General features: G+C 35.1%; 3 protein-coding genes across 7 annotated transcripts; all 3 read right to left on the reverse strand.

Moving 5' to 3' along the window:
• Positions 1 to 1,158: 1,158 nt before the first annotated feature.
• Positions 1,159 to 2,136, reverse strand: LOC133294609 (uncharacterized). The gene has a single exon (XM_061493315.1). The coding sequence runs from the start codon at positions 1,999 to 2,001 to the stop codon at positions 1,384 to 1,386; it is 618 nt and encodes a 205-aa protein (XP_061349299.1). The 5' UTR covers positions 2,002 to 2,136; the 3' UTR covers positions 1,159 to 1,383.
• Positions 2,137 to 8,384: 6,248 nt separating this feature from the next.
• LOC133294584 (E3 ubiquitin-protein ligase SP1) lies at positions 8,385 to 12,939 on the reverse strand. Of its 3 annotated transcripts, none has more exons than XM_061493297.1 (11): positions 12,623 to 12,939; positions 12,479 to 12,531; positions 11,498 to 11,616; positions 11,285 to 11,380; positions 10,872 to 11,009; positions 10,677 to 10,742; positions 10,044 to 10,156; positions 9,858 to 9,968; positions 9,587 to 9,643; positions 9,417 to 9,482; positions 8,385 to 8,840 (listed from the first exon to the last, which is right to left on the reverse strand). In XM_061493297.1, exons 1-11 carry the CDS (start codon positions 12,694 to 12,696, stop codon positions 8,738 to 8,740), a joined length of 996 nt encoding a protein of 331 aa, XP_061349281.1. In that variant the 5' UTR covers positions 12,697 to 12,939; the 3' UTR covers positions 8,385 to 8,737. The 3 variants fall into 3 exon arrangements, with proteins under 3 accessions (XP_061349281.1, XP_061349269.1, XP_061349274.1); XM_061493285.1 differs by having other exon boundaries at positions 9,417 to 9,540; positions 9,600 to 9,643; positions 12,623 to 12,937; XM_061493290.1 differs by having other exon boundaries at positions 9,417 to 9,519; positions 9,600 to 9,643; positions 12,623 to 12,935.
• Positions 12,940 to 14,564: 1,625 nt separating this feature from the next.
• LOC133294554 (uncharacterized) lies at positions 14,565 to 19,439 on the reverse strand. 3 transcript variants are annotated; one of them, XR_009749225.1, is made up of 6 exons: positions 19,206 to 19,439; positions 18,749 to 18,929; positions 17,123 to 17,537; positions 16,163 to 16,243; positions 15,044 to 15,762; positions 14,565 to 14,900 (listed from the first exon to the last, which is right to left on the reverse strand). XR_009749225.1 is itself a non-coding variant. In XM_061493246.1 (5 exons), exons 1-5 carry the CDS (start codon positions 19,296 to 19,298, stop codon positions 15,264 to 15,266), a joined length of 1,269 nt encoding a protein of 422 aa, XP_061349230.1. In that variant the 5' UTR covers positions 19,299 to 19,439; the 3' UTR covers positions 14,907 to 15,263. The 3 variants fall into 3 exon arrangements, 2 of the variants coding, with proteins under 2 accessions (XP_061349230.1, XP_061349240.1); XM_061493246.1 differs by lacking the exon at positions 14,565 to 14,900 and having other exon boundaries at positions 14,907 to 15,762; XM_061493256.1 differs by lacking the exon at positions 14,565 to 14,900 and having other exon boundaries at positions 14,907 to 15,759; positions 19,206 to 19,437.
• Between the last annotated feature and the right edge of the window lie 2,040 nt (positions 19,440 to 21,479).

The following is a 21,479-nucleotide window of genomic DNA, read 5'->3' on the forward strand; positions in this document are numbered from 1 at the left end:
TTATCAAAAATCGTTTACCGAATTTTTTTTTAATAAAAAGTCATCACTTACCAAAGAGCGGTGGTGAACTAGACGGACATGCTAATGGATCTGTAGGTGGAATCATTGGGCTTCGGTTAGCTCCTATTTAAACAATTGGGTTGGGCCGACAAATTCTAACGAAAGATCATAATATGTACTTCTCTCGGTTTATTATTTTTTTCCTCCCTTAATTTTATTTTTCTTCTGATTAATAAATATTTTTTTTTTAATTTTTTTTTTCCGACTGGTCCTCACAGGGAGGGGTGTCAATATAGGTTATAACACGTGGGTCGACCCGTAAAAAAATTCGTGTCGTGGTCGTGTTGAAAAAAATGACACGTAAAAAATTCGTGTCGTGTTCGTGTTGAGGTATTCGTGTTCGTGTCGACCCTTATTTTTTTTTAATTATTTTATTTTTATTTTTTTATTATTATTTTTAAATTTTTTTTAATTTGAACCATTTTTTTAAATTTGGTTGTCAATTACCGTTTTGACCCCTATTTTTCGTGTCGTGTCGTGTCAACACGCAAAAAATCTATGTCGTGTCAGTGTTGAAAATTTTGACACGAACAAAAATTCATGTCGTGTTCATGTTAATGTATTCGTGTCGTGTTAAATTCATGTCGGGTCAACCCGTTTTTACACCCCTGCTCACAAGATGCTGCTGGTAATCAAATTGACATTCAATGAACCCCGAAGCCAATAGCATCTTCGAAAACCATTTCAGGATCATTCCTTTTTACCTTTGTGACAAAGCAATTTATTTTGGTATCCACAAAGCTACATGTGCGTTGTTAAACATTTATTAGTATTGAATGTTTAGAAGTTTACCAAATATAATTAACAACTACTAAATTTTTTAACCTCTCAACCCCCAAACGTAACTCAATGCATCCGCTGTTCCAATGAGATGGTAGCCAAGCTCACATTGGTATTAGTATTCAATAATAATAATAAAAAAAAAAACGACTAAAATTAGGTATTGGAGTAATCCCCAAATGAGTTGTAGTAGGCTAGTAAGTAACCATGTGCAATGTTCATTAGACTTAATGGGAGCATATATCTCACCAAAAAAATAAAAAAGGAGCATATATTACACGTAATTAATTCTCAAACTGTTGAAATACAAACTCTAGAAAACTCTAAATTACATGATAATATATTTAGGTAAAAGAGGAAGAAATGAGAGGGGAAAGAGAACCGAAATATAGACCAACATCAAGACATGGACACATACATTTAAAGTTAAACTAAGAAAGAAATATTAGGCTTGCAGACCCTGGTAGGGTATAGCCTAATTTAGATTTTAGATGCAACACAAGCTAGCATCACTTTTCGTACTCTCTTTTCAAGGAACCAGTCTTACTTACCAACAATTGTTGTAGTTCTGAAATTCTTCTTACCACGATGAATGAAATCCAAAAAATGGTCTTTTTGGTTTTCGTTTTTGTTGGTATCATGGGCCTCATGATCTGATGGAGCAGCAGGGTTACTCTGCCCTCGACCAACGTTAGACACGGTTCTGATTTTGTGCTTAGCACTCTGAATGAACTCACGAAAAGTGTCATTAATATCTATTGATTTCTTACCTTGTTGCTCTGAGTGCACACCATGACCATGTTGTGCCTCTGCCTTCGTTTGGTGTTTCCCTTGCATGGGAACATGTTTTGGTTGAGGTTCACCTTTAGCAGCCACTGAATTTCCAACACCTTTTTTTGTTGAGTCCGTTGATGTAGTAGGGGTTGGGTAATCAAACATGATGGGGATTTCTCCTGATGATGTTTCTGTATGAACCTTATGATGTTGAGGAAAAGGTGGTTGTTTTGTTTGGATATTGGTGTTAGTAGGGGATGATGATGGAGCTTTAGGTTCTTGGTTAAAGCTTGAGATGCGTTGAATAGCTCGGACAGCAGTGTTGCTTGCAATTGCTTGACGGATTTTCCTGCACACTGAAAAGTTTGAATTGTCGTTTTTCTCCATAGCAAGTGATCCAAGGGTTATGGTGTACTCAAACAGGCTTATTAAGCTTAGAAGATTGTATTAATGTTTTATAGGAAAGATAGAAAGACAAGAAGAATATTTGAAAAATAATAACAAACATCTACTTTTGAATTGTTTTCCTTGTTGGAACCAATAGTAATTGAAGAAACCAAGATTCCTAACAGCCACTAATGTGAAGAATTTTTCTTAATTTCAATGGCATGGGGTAGCGGGGATCGATTCCCACTTTGTTGTTCACTATGGCCATTTCTATATATGTCATTGGCACACATGGTAGCTTAGTCCATTAAATATGAAATGAGGGCTTTCTTTCAAAGGAGCACATGGATGGTATAGGATTCAGCAAACTCTCATAGTTCTAGATTGGATAAATAAACAAACAAACCCTAGCTGGAAGAATCACGTACAGGCTTCCCACTCAGGAAACGTGATTCACATGGCTCTATGTGAATGCCAAGATAAGAATAACGTCTTTTGGTGAAAAATGACTTCTAGTCATGAAATTGAGTATACCACAATACTAAAAGAAGAAAATAGACTCCATAATATTAAAATTTAAAAAATAAAATAAAAAAATCCATAATGTGATGCAACTGGATATGGTTTTGGCTCGTAGGTTGTTTTTTTTCTTGAACCAACCAGAATCCTAATCCCTATTTGTATAAAAAGAATGTGGATAGTAGCGCAGAAATTATTTAATAATTTGTCTTAAATGCTTGTTAATGCTTTTTGTGTTTGAGAAAAGTGTGTGTCATCTTAAAAGATATAAACTTATGTCATTTTAAAAGAGAAAAAAAGATAGACAAAGAGGGGAGAGAGTGGACAAAAAAAAAAGTGTGGGTCTCACCTCTTTGTAAGAATGAAATGACATAAGTTGTATCATCTAAAAGGACAAATACTTTTTCCTATGTTTTTGTCCATGTATCATATTGTAAATAATAGAATTATTTTATTATTATTTTGTACTCTATAAGTGTATTTGGGCTTAGCCCATTAGGTTTTTTAGTCTCTTTAAATAGAGAACTCTTGTACAAATATTATACAATTCAATTATATACAAATCTTCTTTTCTAGTTGGTATCAGAGCTCTCGATTCTGAGGGCTCTGCTTCCGCAAATCACTGCCTCTAAAAAATTAAACCCTTTTGCCTCTCGCTGCCACAAAGCCGCCGCCGGAAAAAAAAAATCCGAGGACTTTTTGGACCGTGAGGACCCCTGTTTCACTCTGTTTTCTCAGATCTATCATTCTACGGAGGTTTCTTTTTCATCAAACGACTGGAACAGCTCTAGAAAAAAAAAAGTATTGTTCATCGCGCGCACTGTTCACGCGACACTGTTCATCGCGCACTGTTCACCCGAAAAAAAAAAGAGGAAAAATTTATTTTATTTTTCTGATCAACTATGTTTGGTAAGATCACACACCCTACATCTCTTCTTTCATCTTGCACTCATTTCAAAAATTCATGGATTATGGATTCTGGTGCAACTGATCATATGACTTGTCTAGCTGATTCTTTTCTTTCATATCACCCTACTAGTGGTATCCGTACTATAGCTGTAGCTGATGGATCCCACAAATCAGTTGTGGGTTCTGGTAACATTCAAATTCAACCTTCTTTATTTTTAAAGAATGTTCTTTAGGTTCCTCAGCTCTCTACCAATCTTATCTCCACTTATAAGCTTACAACTGACATGAATTGTGCTGTCACATTTTTTCCTACTCATTGTGTTATTCAGGATATCACCACGGGGAGGACGGTTGGAGTTGCTAAGGAGCAAGGTGGGTTGTACTATCTCATTCCAGAGCATGCTACAAGGGATACCGGGAATCAATTATTAATGAGTCATCACCCGTCTACTTCATTCTCACAGATTTGGCTTCATCACAAACGCCCGGGGCACCCGTCATTTGGCTTATTGAAGTCAATGTTTCCTTCTTTGTTTAAGGATCAGGCAATTGACTCCTTCCATTGTGATGTTTGTGAGCTTGCGAAACATCATCGTATGCCCTTTCCTACAAGTTCAATAAAGAGCATTGAGCCTTTTACTCTTGTCCATTCAGATGTTTGGGGCCCGTCTAAAGTACATAATATTTCAGGTGCTAGGTGGTTTGTTTCTTTTATTGATGATTGCACTCGGATGACATGGATATTCTTGATGAAAGACAAGTCAGAAGTACCAGAATTGTTTATTCGATTTTATCAAATGATCGAGACACAGTTTGGTAAAAGTATTAAGAGATTAAGATCTGACAATGGTACGGAGTATGTCAACCAGCGTCTGTCACAATTCGTTTCAAATAAGGGTATGATTCATGAGCTCACATGCGTGGATACCCCTCAACAGAATGGGGTTGCTGAAAGAAAAAATCGACATTTGCTTGAAGTCACAAGAGCATTATTGTTTCAAACATCTGTACCCAACTCTTACTGGGGAGAAGCCTTATTATCTGCAGCCTATTTGATCAACCGCTTGCCTTCCAGAGTTCTTGGCCATGTAAGTCCTGTTGATCTCATGACTTCTTTTTTTCCTTCTGTTCCAATTATGCAAAGTCTCCAGTCTCGTATCTTTGGATGTGTTGCCTTCGTCCATATCCATAAACAACATAGGAGTAAATTAGAGCCTAGAGCCCTTAAGTGCGTCTTCCTTGGTTATGCTCCCAACAAGAAAGGATACAAATGTTACCACCCTCCAAGTCGTAAATTCTTTGTCTCTATGGATGTTAGCTTCCATGAATCTGAGTCTTACTTTCTACACCCTCAGCTTCAGGGGGAGAATAGTGTAGAAGCTTCATCCATTTTCTTCGAGTCTGAGTCTCCCTTTCTGTTACCTACATCTTCTACTCCAATAGTTACACGACATGACAATGAAAAGGAAGACTTAATTGCTGAGTTTGAAAATTCATCTGATTCCTCATGTGACATGCCTCCTATTGATAGATAGAAAGTACGCAAAGCTGGGACACCTGAACTATTCTACCAAAGGAAGAAATAACCCACACTACCCCATCAGCAACTGCAATCGCCTGAACCGCTGGTAAGTACTGAACACACTACTTCTTTTATTCCTGAGCCTGATATTAATTCTGATGACTTACCCATTGCTGTAAGAAAAGGGAAAAGGTATTGTACCCAACACCCTATTTCTCATTTTTGTCTCCTCTAAGAATCTTTCTCTGCAGCATAGAAGTTTTATTACAGCACTTGACTCCATTTCAATCCCGAAATCAGTACATGAAGCATTAAAGGATGATAATTGGGTTCAAGCCATGCATGAGGAGATGAATGCATTGGAGAAGAATAATACATGGGAAGTTGTTGGCAGGCCAAATGGAAAAAGAACAGTAGGGTGCAGATGGGTGTATACTCCGAAGTATAATTCTGATGGGACTCTTGAGAGGTATAAAGCTCGATTGGTAGCCAAGGGATACACACAGACCTATGGCATTGATTACGAAGAAACATTTGCTCCAGTGGCCAAAATGAACACTGTAAGAGTTCTATTGTCCCTCGCTGCTCATTTTAGCTGGGATTTGAACCAATTTGATGTGAAAAATGCTTTCCTCAATGGTGAATTAGAAGAGGAGGTTTACATGGAGATTCCACCAGGATTTAACTCTACAAATGGAGATAATAAAGTTTGCAGGTTAAAGAAGGCGTTGTATGGTTTGAAGCAATCCCCGCGTGCTTGGTTTGGAAGATTTACCAAAGTCATGCTTTTATTGGGATACAAGTAAAGTCAAGGGGATCATACACTTTTCTTTAAACATTCTCAGGAAGGTAAGACCACTATCCTTCTTGTTTATGTTGATGACATTATTATAACAAGGGATGATATAGGTGAGAAATGTGCTCTGAAAAAAAGATTGAGTACTGAATTTGAAGTTAAAGATCTTGAAAAACTGAGATATTTTCTTGGGATAGAAGTTGCTCATTCAAAGCAAGAGATATTTATTTGTCAAAGGAAGTATGTTCTTGACCTCCTTAAAGAAGCAGGAAAACTTGGGTGTAAACCTTCCAGTACTCCGATTGAGCAGAATCACAGACTAGGAAGTGAAAATGAGAGCTATCCAGTTGACAAAGGACAATATCAACGAATAGTGGGCAGATTGATATATCTAGCTCATACTAGACCTGATCTAGCTTATGCAGTTAGTGTTGTTAGTCAATTTATGCATGATCCGAGAGAGAAACACTTGCGAGCTGTGGACAGGATTCTCCAATATCTGAAAGGCACACCAGGTAGAGGACTATTGTTCCAGAGAGGAGAAAACTTATCCTTAGAAGTTTATACAGACGCCGATTATGCTGGATCTGTGACTGATCGACGGTCTACTTCGGGCTATTGTATGTTTCTCTGTGAAAATCTTATAACATGGAGAAGTAAAAAGCAAAATGTGGTTGCTAGATCAAGTGCAGAAGCAGAATTTCGAGCTACGGCTCAAGGTATCTGTGAGTTATTATGACTGAAAATCATTCTAGATGATCTCAAGGTGAGATATGAAGGATCTATGAAGTTACTTTGTGATAACAAGTCAGCTATTTGTATAGCCCACAATCCAGTTCAACACGATCGAACCAAACATATTGAGATTGATCGCCACTTCATTAAAGAGAAATTAGACAGTGGACTGATCACTACTCCATATATTCCTTCTGGTCGTCAATTGGCTGATGTCTTAACCAAGGATTTTCCTAATGATAGATTTCAAGAACTTACTACCAAATTGGGAATGATAAATATCCATTTCTCAGCTTGAGGGGGAGTATAGAATTATTTTATTATTATTTTGTACTCTATAAGTGTATTTGGGCTTAGCCTATTTGATTTTTTAGTCTCTTTAAATAGAGAACTCTTGTACAAATATTATACAATTCAATTATATACAAATCTTCTTTTCTAGTTATCATGTTTACAACCCCTATAGGTTGCGCTCACAACTTTACATACATCTTATGACGAGTCTCGAATGGAATACCAAGATGTTCATGGAGAAGATTTTTTGTGGGACGGGACCATGGTGGTCCCTCCCAAAAATAGAAAAAAAAAGGACGGAGGGAAAAAAACAAAAAGAAAGGGGAAGAAATGGAAGAAAAATTTCCATATATAGAAAAGGAACCACTGAATAAATGATGGGCCTGAAGCATGTTAAATTTTTCCATGTTCATAGTGTATAGGAGGGACAAATTGTACTATTTAGTATTTACCTCCCCATAAATTAACAAGGCATGAATATTTCAAAACATAGGTAAAATTTAAAAAATAAATAAAAAGAGAATAATACTTAAGAAAAAAATATTTAAAATTATAATTATATATATATAATAATTCAGGAAGAATTCAAAAAGGTAAAAATTAAAAGAGAAATATGCTTAAAACTAAAAAATATGCATATTTAATTTAAATTTTAGAAGAAGAAAGTTTAATAAAACAAGTATAATTTTTAAGAGAAAATGCACTAAAAAATAAATTACTATAACATAATGTAATCTAATTTAATATATAGTAGTGGATAAATAAACAAATCAATAATTTATGTGATTTTAATGTAGCTTAAGTGATGAAAAAGTAAAAACTTTTTTTTTATATATATACAATAATGATAATGAGATTCAAACCTATGACCTCATGCAAACTACACAAACCCCTCACCACTTAACCAATCCCATTGACTTAAAAATAAAGAATTCTTGCAAGCATCTGTAATATGCTGTAGCTCAGATTTAATCTTAAGATTTGGTTGGGCCAAGACAGATAAGAATTTAAGTTTGTCAAGCCCTTCAAGAAAGAAAGCATGCCATTCATTAGTGTTCTGAAGCAAGGCACTTCCAATGAGTGATCTACTTTATTCTCACACCAAGGATTCCCCTTTTTTACCATCTATGCTTTTCCACCATTGGGGTATGCTTCTTAAAGTCCTTTAGAAAGACAAGTATATATGCCAAAACTGTTCACAGTTCTACGATCAGTTTTGTCCAACTAAACTGTACACAGCTTGGAAGACATAGCACACAAACTACTTTTGACCCAGAGATCAAACATAGGCCCTCGTCTGATTTACATCACCAGTGGTGATGGACGATTTAATGACCCGCTAAAACATCCAATCCCCAAATCAATGAACTTGAAGCATTCAAGATGCCGTAACCTAGAAGTTAACGCTGTCTTTTACTGGGAAAACATATAAATACTATATTTCTTAGGATTATAGTGATCTATAAGATAGTGATTAAAAAGATAATAATCTAGTCTCACATCCATGCGTGCGTTAAGGGCTGAAGGGCATAAAACAAGCTCCTGGTGAGATTAACAAACTGCTATCAATAGCAAGCATTCTATGCCTAAAAAGAAATCCGTGCGGTGAGTCATATCATATATTGGAACAGTCAACAAAAAAGTAGAAAAGATCTAACAAGAAAGTAGCACTTTACAACAGATTATAGTAACGTACAACTTTTTTCTGATAACGAATATTTACAATTTTAGATTCCAAAAGCATCAATCAGTAAATCACCGTCATGATTGTTTTTGTTTTAAGCTGTTGGTTTCAGAAATGCTTTCAGGATTGCTCATAGGCAAAGCCTGTGAAAATGATGATGAAAAGGTCCACAAATCATATAATCACCATTGACCAAATTGTTACTTTTGGATTCTTAAGGCATGGTTCCTTATTCCATGTAGCTTTACTAAGTTGGGCTTCCGCGTATGCTCGATGATCAATGACGGAAAGTCTTCACTACCTTCTCTATCTGCCGCCGGCATAGAGGACAACTGGTTACGTGCGAAGAGCATTCTGTACAGCAGCACATATGCCCACACCTGACAATATAACATGAACCCTTAGGGGCTTTTAATTAGAATGTGAAACTAAATTGAACATCTCAGTTTGGGTGGTTGTAGCAGGCATATATACAGTGTGTATAATACAAACCGACCTGAGCCTAGCAGATGTAGTTTGGGAAAAGCATATAATACAAATTACAAAGGAGTTTAACTCAGTTCAACAAGGGGGGGGGGGGGGAAAGGTGAATTAAAGGGAATCCTTCCTGCAAAGTCACACATTTTTTTTTGCCTGTAAAACTTAGACTGAATTTAAGATTAAACTATAGCTAACAGACACATTTCTGTCCACATAACATTTTGTTTTGAATCATTCTGGATGAAAAAGAATTTTTTTCTTCATGTTTAATAATAATGGCTGAGATATTTTATATTGATGGAAGAAATAACAAAATTGGCCAGAACATTTTACAGCACGTTTGTCATTCCCAGTGGCAGTGCTCCCTATAATATAGCATGTTACAGTATGCAGAGAAACATATAAGAGATCAAGCATTGACTTCAGAACATTTTATGTCAAGCAGAGCTAGAAAGAGGATAAGATTGATAGCTTACGGAACAAAAACAGTATTATATTCTTGCACGAGGCATATTACACACAACTCTGGCATGAAGCGATCCCTTCTAGCACCATCTGATAAGCTGTCAGTCTTTTCACCTGAGAAAGAATCATAAATTTCTGGTACCTATTGAAACAGCCATTGCAAACTTATAGATCATAGAACCTTAGCAATATACCTTCATTATCTTGTCCTGACCTCTTAGCAGCTGCAGCAAGAACCCTGCATAAAATTGTTCGGACTCATTAACAATAAGACAAAGAGGTGTTGAGAACATCGAATGGAGTGGAATTTTATAGGGCATACTTCCACTTAAACTTGAGAGGTGAACACTTGTTCAAAACAACAACATTGTAACACTCTTTTCCTAATTAAAAAGCTTTCAATAGCATTCAGTTTTTCCCCACTAATGAGAAGAATCGCCAGTGACGTGTACCTTTTTTGCATTTCGATGCGGCGCCGTCTTTCCAAGATGTATCGAATAGCATGCTTGGCTATTAGATAAGCGCCAAACACTGTCAAACCCGCAGAAGCATACTTATACCACCTATAGAAAATCTAGTCAATAAAAAATCTGGTACACCAAAGCACTAAATAAGCATCTACATATTTGTAAAGCAACCTTGCCCATTTCCCGAGATTTGCAATGAGTTGATCAATCGTTTTGGGAGAGACATAAAATGGCCCTTTGTGGGGTCGCTGAATTCGAACGGTCCCAACATCATCTTTAGCAGCCTGATCATACAGTTTAACAATTATTGAAAAAAAAAATTAAAACACCAAAGGATTAATATTTAATAAACACAAAAATGCCACCAGAGTTTAAAATCAAATACAGAAAGGAAGACCTCATTTCAAAATAGAAATTGCAATCCCTTTTGCTTTGGAACATATTATTCTGACGTAATACTTTTCATTTTTTGAGAGAACAACAATGACTAAGATCAGAGTTTGACAATTTATAACGTGTAGTTCATCTCACTTGAATGTATAAAATGATCAAATCTACAAGAAGCTTTTCTAATTTAAAATTTACACCAGGAGTATTCATGTCATCAGGTCTATATCACGAAGCACACGTTTAATTAAATGATTGTTCTAGCAAGTAGCAGTGGAAGTATTACTCCTACATTCAATCTTGTACCATTACCTATCTACCCTGCAACACTGATAATACCTATTATAATGAAATTCTGTAATAAACAACACTCTTGAGAAAATATTTTAACAATATTCTTGAAACTAATTACATTACCTCACCAACGACAGTCAAGGAAGTTCCAACTGGAAGTACCCGTTCAATTCTCTTAACTCCAAGCATCTGAAAACATGGTTTCAACTTTCAATTATGTCGGTTCACAAAATAAACTCAATGCTTCTACTTTTCTTTTATATTTGCAGGGACAGGGGAGTAGAAGGGATTAGATGGATGAACTACTAGCACTCCCACCTTGAGACCCTGGAGATAATCCAATGTTCCACGTACAAGTGACCGACCTGATTCTTCAAATGCCTCACTTCCAACAGGTAATACAAAACCAGTGGCACCCCGAGCTCCAACTACATGCACATGATCAGTCCCATCATCCTAACACAAATGAAGGGACTGTGATCTTAAATATTTACTTCAAGTGAATTGGTCATCACTCAGAACTTATATTTTGTCAAATCTTTTTTTATTGTTATTTTCCTTTTTTCAAGGATGTTCATTTCATAAGATTCAACATTGACTTTAAGAAGCAAATATACCATCATCCTGATAAGTGATAACCAATAATAATATTTATCCCAAACCAATAATAATATTAATAATAATAATTAATAAATAAAGAACTCCACTTGGGAACAAAGACAACTGCATACCAGATACCAAGGAACCTCTTTACTCATGGATAGCACTAAAGCAGAATCTTGTATCCAGGAACCAGCATCGTTGTGTTTAAGAAAATGCTGCTCTGCCTAAAATGAAAATTGTAAAACATGTTCAATATTAATTGCAAAGGGCCAAAACGAGATAAGCAACATCCTTATAAAATGGAGATTATTTATGCTCTTCAAAATATTATGTCCGCATACCGTTTCTTCAACTATTACACCTCTTAAACCACTGAACTCACAGTTAACTGGGGTTTCAGAGCCCACTCTTCCAGAAATTGTAACAAGCAACGGTAATATTTCCGCATCTAACAGTTGAGCTGAAAAATGGAGAATCCCAAGCATGATCAGAAACCACAGCAGCACAGTTTGTATCACAAATTATCAAGTGAAGTAGTTAACTATAATACAATGAAAGTGCATCTAAACTCTGTCTTCTGCACCATAGAAATGCACATCAGTTTTGCTTTAATAACAAGTACTACTAGTAGGAATACATTCCAAGGAAACCAGTATCTTATGGATCACTCTCAAGCGTATAACGATAGTGAAAAGTGAGAACTCATTGTTACCAAAATGATGACAAAAAAAAAAAGAATCTTGCGACAAAAAAGCTCAGCAAGAAGGGTGAATATATCATGACAATTGATTACCAGCAAACAACCCAAATAAAATCAATCTCACGGGCAACTAGCACTTTGCAGCAAGATGCCACCCAAATTTAGCCCCTTGAAGGGGCCATTCAAAAACCAAACAAACATGAGAAAATGTTAGAACTACCAACAACAATTTGTATGGAATTAAACTACCAATCGAAAGGCCAGTATTATCAATGTGGAAAGGGAGATTGTAAATTTTATACAGGCTGATCTGTACTTTCTTCAACCAACATCATCAAATATCTATATTGTAAATAGCCATACAACACAGCTGAAACAACCCCATGTGTTAAAAAGAGAGAAATTTTTTCCCATTTCCTAGATATGATTATAACCAATTATTTATGAAATCACAAGGGGGACCACCGGCACAGTAACATGCATATGAGGATTAGTGACTCAGATGATGTTATTCAAAACAACAACAATGCAATTTAAACTTGCATAAGTGTAGCTCAGGAAGCATAAGAAGAGCAAAATATGTTTGATGATACAACATTCAGTACCAGAAAAAGACACATACCTAGTTCCTTCAACTGATTGACACGGGTTACGGATTTAAGAATTTCTGCATCCCTATACCCAAAAACAAAAATCAAAAAAGAAAAAAACTTTATATGTTATAGAATGCCACTGAACGCGATTCACGTGCAAAGATTGATTTTACCTGCCACTGCTTCTGCCGAGAAGGTAAAGAGCAGCAGCACTCAAACAACAACTGAGGCCACCCCAAGGAATCATATTAATCAACGTTGAACACTAAGCACCCAAAATCATTGCTTGAATCGAAAATGAGGAATGTTTGGAGAAAGAGATAAGGGCTTTTGGGTTGGCAAAAGGGAAAGTGCGGTAAGAAATAAATGTGTTTTTTTTTGTTGTGAAAGTTTCTTTATTTCATCTACACAAAGAATAAATGGGAAAACGAAGCTTGAGAAGAAAAATATTGAAAAAAAAAAAAAAAAGTGTGAGAATTTGATGCAAGGAGTAAAGTGGTAACCCTGCGTGTTAAGGGGTCCTTCCTTTCCTATCTCATAAGTCCAGAAAAATCCAATCAAAAACACCTGTTCATCTCATGCGTTAAATTCTGGTGGTACCCATTAACCAATTGAGTATAAATTTTATTTTTGGAGAATTATTATTTCCCACTATAAAGGATTGCACACTTGCACTTATTTTTGCGTTATAAATATGGGTTTTATTAGTCTCTTTTTACATAAGATAATTATCTTATGTTGTAGAGAGAAAATTGGTGGCTTTCACTATTACAAAAAAAAAAATGTGAGATGCAAAAATTGAAGTGAGAGAACATAAAAGAAGTTATCTTACGTAAAAGAAGAGTAATATTTTTCTATAAATATTTATATAATGTAGTCATTATATATCTTATTATGACTATTTTTAAATCACTATACATGATTAATAAATAAAATATTAAAAATAGAAGTATAATATTGTAGGAAGTTGTTACACTGTATTATAGAAATATATATTGTGGGACTCACATTTTTTTGTTTTTTATTTTTAAAAATAAGTGTAAATCCCACAATCTCATCTTTATAATAATATAACCTAATAATTTTCATGCAATATTATATTTCTTTTTCCCATAAATTATATAACAGAAGGGACAGAGCTGTTTTTTTTAAAAAAAAAAAAAATGGGCTCAAACCCGAAACTAGCTTATGTGTTGGTTTTTTATTTCCAAGGTAGGATATTTTGACTACTAATTTTTTCTACTACCACTCCACTACTACTTTAATCACCATTGGATTAAAAGTTATTTTTCTTTTCTCTCTCTTCATTCAACTTTTCCTCTAATCCAATGGTGATTAAAGTGGTAGTGTAGTGGTAGTAGAAAAAATTGGTAGTCAAAATATCCTAACCCTTTATTTCCTTGTCGAAAACGAATTGGAAAAAAAAATTGGGCCGGAATCGCTTGAGCGCAGAATATTAGGGGGGTTTGTATTGTGTTACGTTGCCTGTATGTACTGTCCATTTCTTAGATATATAATGTCATATTTATGTAACTTTCATTAACTAATTATATAACAAGTTATTATAATGTTTTTTATACACATAACTTTTGATTCGATCACCTCATACAGTTGTGAATAAAAAATCAATTGATTCGATTCAATCAATTCTTTTGTATAATATCAGCTGATCAATTTTTACCGTATTTTCTATCTCGCTACTTTCAGAATTCCTCTCATCTAGAGGTATAATGTATGCTTCCATTCACTATGGGTTTGTACACTGAGGGGGAGATGCAGACTATGTTAAAGTAGGCTTCAAAATTGGTTTAATCTCTAAGAAATAAATGCTTGAAATCAAGTAATTATCCACAGGAATTACAGGATCATGTTGTCAAAGAGAAGATTAAATTTTTATTTGTACATTGTTTTACTAAAATCCGGAGGTGGTGGTGTGAAATTAAGTTATTAAACAGATAAGTATTATTTTTTAATACAAATTATGTAGTGTTAAATGAGTCAGTTTTAGCATATCTGATTGTTTATATAATCAAAATGTAATTACAATGACAAGGTTTGGATGGGGGTAAAAAATAGTTTCTGACAAAAACATTTTATCAAAAATGTACTAAAAAAACAAAACGTTTCATGATTTAGTTGCATATCTTAGATTATTGCTATATCTGTTGAACATTAGTAGCACTAGCATCACATCATGCCTTAATGCACCTGCCTAGTGTTTATATGATGCCTTCTTTCAAGTAAATCACTAAATCATGCTTGTTCAGTTCATTAGTCTATGACATGAGTTATGTTCTAGCAAGTATGCCTTCATTTAACTACGCACATATTTACTAATTATGGCTTTCGAGAATATAATTCTGGGAGCTGAAATCTTGTTGCAGTGATAATCCATGCAAAGATATGCATCTTTTGGTCGCCCTGATATCCGGATTTTGTGCAAATGAAAACCTGATAACATTTTTATTAAGAGAGTAAGTTCATTTCGTTGCAAAATTTGACATTACACTATATACATTTTCTCTTACAGCTATAATACCAATCAAATGATTATGATGCTTGCTTGGATAATTGAAACCAAGTAATAACCATACCGATAAACTACACCAGCCAAGTGCTGATCAAGCCAAACATCCACAATATTGTGCTTCCAACAAGGTTCAATTGCTTTGAAACCAAGATTGTTCTGCTTTGCAATCACTTCACCAAAAGCCATGGCCATGGACATTCAATGGCTGTTCCAAACATTACTCTATCTACTGTAGCACTTAAAGCTCTTCAAACTGCACGTGCTCACGTCTTTGGAGATAGAACTCAAGCAAGCCTTAGCACTGCCACTGCTAGCAATGTTGCGGCTCTGAAGTAAACTTCTCTTAGGCTCTTATCCACCTTATGAATCATTACCTCATCTTTCAATCCTAACTTTCCTACATTCTTGCTTGTGCTGACAATTGTATCCCTTAGCTTATTGACTGCCCAAGAAAGCCAAACCAATCCAAAGCCGAATCCTGTGTTGAAGAGCTTAGACGCGCACAAGGGAACCCTTCCACAAGCTAGCTTGCATATGACAGATAGCAGCACAGCAAGGCCAGTACCAGCAATGCCAGCAGAAAATTGTGTGAGGAGTTCAGGAAGCTCAGGGCCAGATTTCTTCAGTGAAAGAATTGCTGTTTTCCGATGTTGCCTCTTGTTAACCATCAAGAACAGAAGGCTCTCACATGCATGTAAGTAGTTCTTCTTGTAGAGATCCCTATCCCTTGTTACTTTCTTGTTCTTTTTTTGTGATGGCTTGAATTTGACTTTCTCAGGACTGCTAAGCACGAGAAAAGCATTAATTTAATATATTTCTTAAGCAAGAAATTACAGTGACCATTGCATGCTCAGTAGATGAGACTATCCACAGTCAACATAAACGAAAGCAATAATGCAGCCCAACAATTGAACACAATTCCTATACCATCATGTTGAAAATATTGCTTTAAACGAAATTCTACAAGAAGATAATCCCCCTCATCAGATGACTTCCAAAAATCAGTCTCTGGATGGATTGTCCACATACTATGGAGGAAACAAAATGCATAACAGTGGAGCATATATTTAAAACAAAGATGAAAAGCCCTCAGACTAAGGCTCCAATTGTTTTACGGAGAATAGAATGATTCTGAATGATTTTTTGAATAAAAATAACTTCTCAGAAAGCATATTTTGCATACCTCCTTAAAGGAACAGTCAATGTAGAATGAATATCCAATGTTGAGGAATGACGTATGGACTCTACTTCATCGATATTCAGCCTGTACATACAGAACCACAGCAAAAGTCAGTTGCGTGATATATAACTAACAAAAATAGACTGTTAAATATGGACATTCAAAAGGTGAGTAATATCTACTACTTAAGTGTATAACAGCAACATCAAAAGTTTATTGAAAAATCAGTTGAAGCAAGGAATCACTATGCACAAACAAGTAAAGCAATTGATTTAAACTACTCCAACTTATATTATCACTCATTAATGTTTGAATTTACAGCAGAATAAGATGACACAATTTAATGAATTGTTTGTATAAAAAAAAACAAATATAAAACACACATACAATTAAAGGAAGTTTGTCGTCCCACAAATTAAATTTTTCAGCTATCTTAAATGAAAGTAAGAGAGCAAGCCTAGAGCAGTGCTAAAGCTGCTCCTTTGTGACTGAAAGGTCACGGGTTCGAGTTCGGGAAATAGCATTTTTGCAAATATGCAAAAGTAAGCTGCGTACAAGGATTCCCCTCACCCCACCCTCACTAGTCGAGGTTTAATAGGGAGTGGTTTTTTTAATCTTAAATGAAAGTATCCCAAACTAACACAGCAGTCCCTCCAAAACAAGTGTAACAAGAGGTAAGTAAATATCCAAAGTTCCAGAGATATGTACTTCATTTTTATTTCATCATGCAACATACATTAATTACACTGGATATGCACATTTATAGATATAATTCTTCAACTATTTGTCATGAATGCAAATCAATAGAGTCAATTCATAGATCAACAGTCTTCACCCACACAAAAAAATAAAAAAAAAAATTGCTGATTATTCTGTTCTACAATGAAAAAGTAATTTTAAGTAACAGGAAAGTCAGAATTTCCTCTGACCAATTGAAGCTTAAACAGGTCCATATATTTATACCTACTAAAGTGTGGAACGAGCATAGACTGTTTTTCATTCTTATGTGTGCTTTGTGATAGGTGCGACTCAGCAACTACAGAAAGAAGATCTTTCATCTCAATCGCAGTACCCATAAATGTTACTTGACCATCTGGATGAACTTTGATCTTCGAACTAAGGGGTGAATCTTGAAAAATATCTAGCAAAGGCTTTGGGATGTAGAATTTTCTATTTGGGTAGATAAGAGGTGTCAACAGTTGTTGAGGTTCATCAATGCCTGACAGTTGCAAATCCATCAAGTCAGACAACAAAGATAAATGACCTCCACCTATCCCTGCTTCAGCAGTCCCAGACATGATAAACTGCAAAATATTGTCACACTCAGTGCATTGTTCAACGATGCCAAAGCTGAAAAGTATTGGACTTGGACAAGTTGCTGCAACCAAAGATAAGTGAAATTGCTTAGAGTAAGGCACAAAAAATAAAAACAAAGGATTTAGCAGCATGAGTCATCTTAAACATTCATCTCAGCAGTGAAAGTAGGCACAAGAATTAAATCTACCATCTGCTTTCCAATTTCTTACATCATTGGACCAACTAGCAACTCATCATATCTAGGAGAGAAAACCAACCTTCACTAATTAGGTATTACCGTAACCTTTTGGTCATTGGATTTAAAATTTCACACTAAATTAACATGTGAAAGAATGATGCATATTCAATAAACAAGAGACACACACAAGCTATCCATAATGGTATAAGTTGAGAGAAGTGACACATGATGAAGAAATTATTGTAACCAGTTGAACATCCAATGATCCATGTGGATGGGTTCCAATCCCTCCCTTGACTAGTTGTCTTGCTTGGTGATCATCCCTTCCCAAGGAGATACCATGGTGTACATAGAAGCTAGTTGAGTAGATTCCTTTCAAGGAGGAAAAAAAGAGTCCTTGGAGGTAATTCTCTCCATGGGCCTTTGCTTCCCCCTCTTAGATTTCAAGCATGACACGGGTGCCTTGACTGAGATTCTTGGAGTTACCTGTCCTTGATACAATGGTGCTTATATTAAACACTACTTGACCTACAGCGAACTATAGGCCTACTACATCCAAAGACAAAACATAAAGAAAATTCAGTATGTTCAATGAAGATTACAAGGAGTAGTCTTTCAACTCTCAAACCCTAATCCCAATACAACCATAACCTTATAGTTGCTAACATTTAGTACAGTCTATGATCTAACTACTGATTTACAATATTTGTCCATGCTGCAAGGAGTGTCATGAAAATCCCATGTCCTGTTGCACCGCATGCTTTCCTGGCGGGGTCACATGGTGGGCCAAGAAACACGTACTTAAATTCGAGCCATTTTATAACAAAATTGAAAGTGAATTTGCAGGATTATTAGTTATTACATCACTAAATAGAACTTTAAGTGGTGTAGCTAGCCAAATTCCGAAAAGAAGAAGAAGATAGAATCATACACAACGCAAAGTGGGGGAGAGGGGAGAGAGCGCTGTTATTATGTGTACCTATCAAATATTCTACTAATCAATGGAAACAAACAAACAATTATGTAACACAGTAGAAGGAGTTAACCATCAAATGGTAGGATCAAATACACAACTCAATGAGCTGCTTTCACACCTTGAACATCAATATGCATGGGCCTTTGAGCTGACAAGTCAACGTTGACAAACTGATTGGAATTGAACCACTCATTCTGGGATTTCCTTGACACCTCAGACGGATTTAGCCTAAGACTGGGAGACTGATATCTGATAATTTCAGGTTTTGCTACTGGAGAAGGCAACAACGGTTGACAACCCTGTCATAACAAAAATTCAAGCACAAAAATAAACCATGTTAGGCAATTATAAAATGATGCATACCCAATTATCCAAATTACTCAATCACACAATCATAAGATTCATAACCATACTAACTACCTTGATTTCAGAATTATAACATGGTCAATTCCAAATTCAAGTTGTGCTCTATATTGTATTATGCTTGAAGGAAACCAATTCATGAATTCTAACATATTGTTGAAATAAGGATAATACATCAAAAACCTATTTTCACATCACAGACCAGATGTTACCTTCATAATGCTGCCAACCATGGCTAGTTCTTGCTGCAAAACAAGCCCTGGAGAACATCCATGTGAAGCCATCAAACACAGTTTCTGCAGCATTTTTTTTTTTAGAGAGAAAAGAGATTTTCCAAACAGAAATTTCCCTCCTTTGGTGGCTCTGTCAAACCAGCATCGACTTATCCCTCCCTGGACCTCAAATCCCAAAGATTTTCAACGGCATGAAATTTTTGTTGGCACCAAAAATTTTAAAATAAATAAATAATGGTTTTATGAGATCCATTTATTTAATCTAGAAACTTCCGAAATGGTAGCAATCGACAACGCACTCCGATGTGAAAATCCAGGTTGGAGTCCCGTAAAGGACAAGGAAAAGGTTGTCTTCTTCTCCATTGGACTTATTGAGAGGTTTATTCCTGTGCACCCTCAGTCTCACCTACCCTATCATTCCTAAGTCATCTCAGCCGTTCACTAGAATATGGTATACATATCTGGACCGTAAAAGTCATGGTTAATTGAGTTGTGGTGTGGGTGTCCATGGTCTACATGTCATAATTAGCTACGCTACCATTTGTTACCTATACAGATCTGTCCTCAATGGGCCCGGCCCATGCATGCGTGATCTTCTTTTTTGCCCTTTTTTATATTATAAGGTTGGATAAGCGAAAAAATTATTCTCTACACATATAAAAATGTATGGGTCTACGGGTGCTAAATGAACCAGGGGCCTTTGGCTCGGCTCCTGAAGGTCTGAGTTTACATGTTTAAAATTAGTTGTTGATACAAGGCTTGAACTTGTATAAAAGCTCTTTAATAAAAAGACTTCAGGCTCCAATTCAAAAGCTCGGCCTTAGAGCCTCTCAGGCTGGCATAGTATATTATTATTTTTTTTTTTTATATACTACTTGTAATAACCTTCTCTTTCTCCTCAATCTATTTCACCCTATTTTATTGGTTAAACAGACTTTTTGAATGATTTTGTTCTATATTATGATGTTTGGATATACATTAAATTTATGAATATTTATGGAATTACTAGTGTTGTTGATTGTATATTCTGTTTGGATAAATTTTTATTATCTTATTTTTTTTAAACAGACTAAATCAGGCTTTTATTTTGTGTAAATAAGTCAGGCCACAGGCCGATAATTATATTTATAACAAGTAACATACTTGGTCAGGTTGGACATCTAAACAAAGGTTTAGCCTTTTAAGACCAAAGCTCGGCTCGTTAACACCCCTAATGGGGTCTATGTGTAGTTATGTGAAAAGAAAAAAGAAAAAAACTATACTAATTCCACATACTTTTATATGTATATGAAATAATTTTTTCTCTTATAATATTATATATATTAAGGGTTTTACTATTCTTCGCTCAAAGAAGACAACATTCTCTTCCTGCTGACCCAAAAATGATGTGGGGTCCATTTAATTTTTCTTTCTTTCTTATTTTGGTGGGTCTCATTGCTGGTTTGTGAGTGCAGCTGGAGAGAAAAAATTTCTTATAAAAGGAAACTAATAAACCCCATATATTAAACTCATAAACTAATTTTAATTTGATACTAAAAACTTTGTGACTTGTGAATATCATGAGATATTTTGGTGTATGTTGTACATGCAAAACATGTAAGGCACTAAAAAAAAATAGTGTGAGTTATGTTAAACCGATATTGATACGGGACATGAGATATGATACGATACTTCGACATGTTAATTATAAAAAATGTTAAATTTTGATAACAAAAAAATGGAGTTGAACTTCTAATACCCATTAATTTTGTAAAGAAACATAAGATATCTCAAATGTTTATATTAAACTCAATAAAATAATAATCATAATCAAATAAATATAATGATTGAAATTAAAAGATTTTAAATCTATGCCATATGTGTTGAAGTGCCAAAATAAAATATAGAGTATCGAAAAATGCAATACCATATTTCAAAGTTTTTTTTGAAGTGCACAACAGCTGAATACTTTCTTTTGCAACAAACAAACTATTCACCCAAAAACTTTTAGATCAAAACCTTTATTTAATGTTTAAAACAAGGGATTTGCATTTGTCATTTAACATGACACAACAAACTTTTTTACACATATAACATTTTGTGGGACCCACACTTTTTGAAGAAAAAAAAAAAAAAATTACGGCACGTAAAACGAATCTCTATAACATTACACAATCAATTTTCCTACAACATAACTCTTATAAAACCCTTAAAATAACGAGACATTATTATATTCACTTTTTTGTCGTCAATGTAGTCTTTCATAGATTCTTT

This window comes from Gastrolobium bilobum, unplaced genomic scaffold (assembly GCF_033153095.1).
Source record: "Gastrolobium bilobum isolate Gb01-03AN ecotype WA unplaced genomic scaffold, APGP_CSIRO_Gbil_v1 utg5178, whole genome shotgun sequence".
Classification (NCBI taxonomy): domain Eukaryota; kingdom Viridiplantae; phylum Streptophyta; class Magnoliopsida; order Fabales; family Fabaceae; genus Gastrolobium; species Gastrolobium bilobum.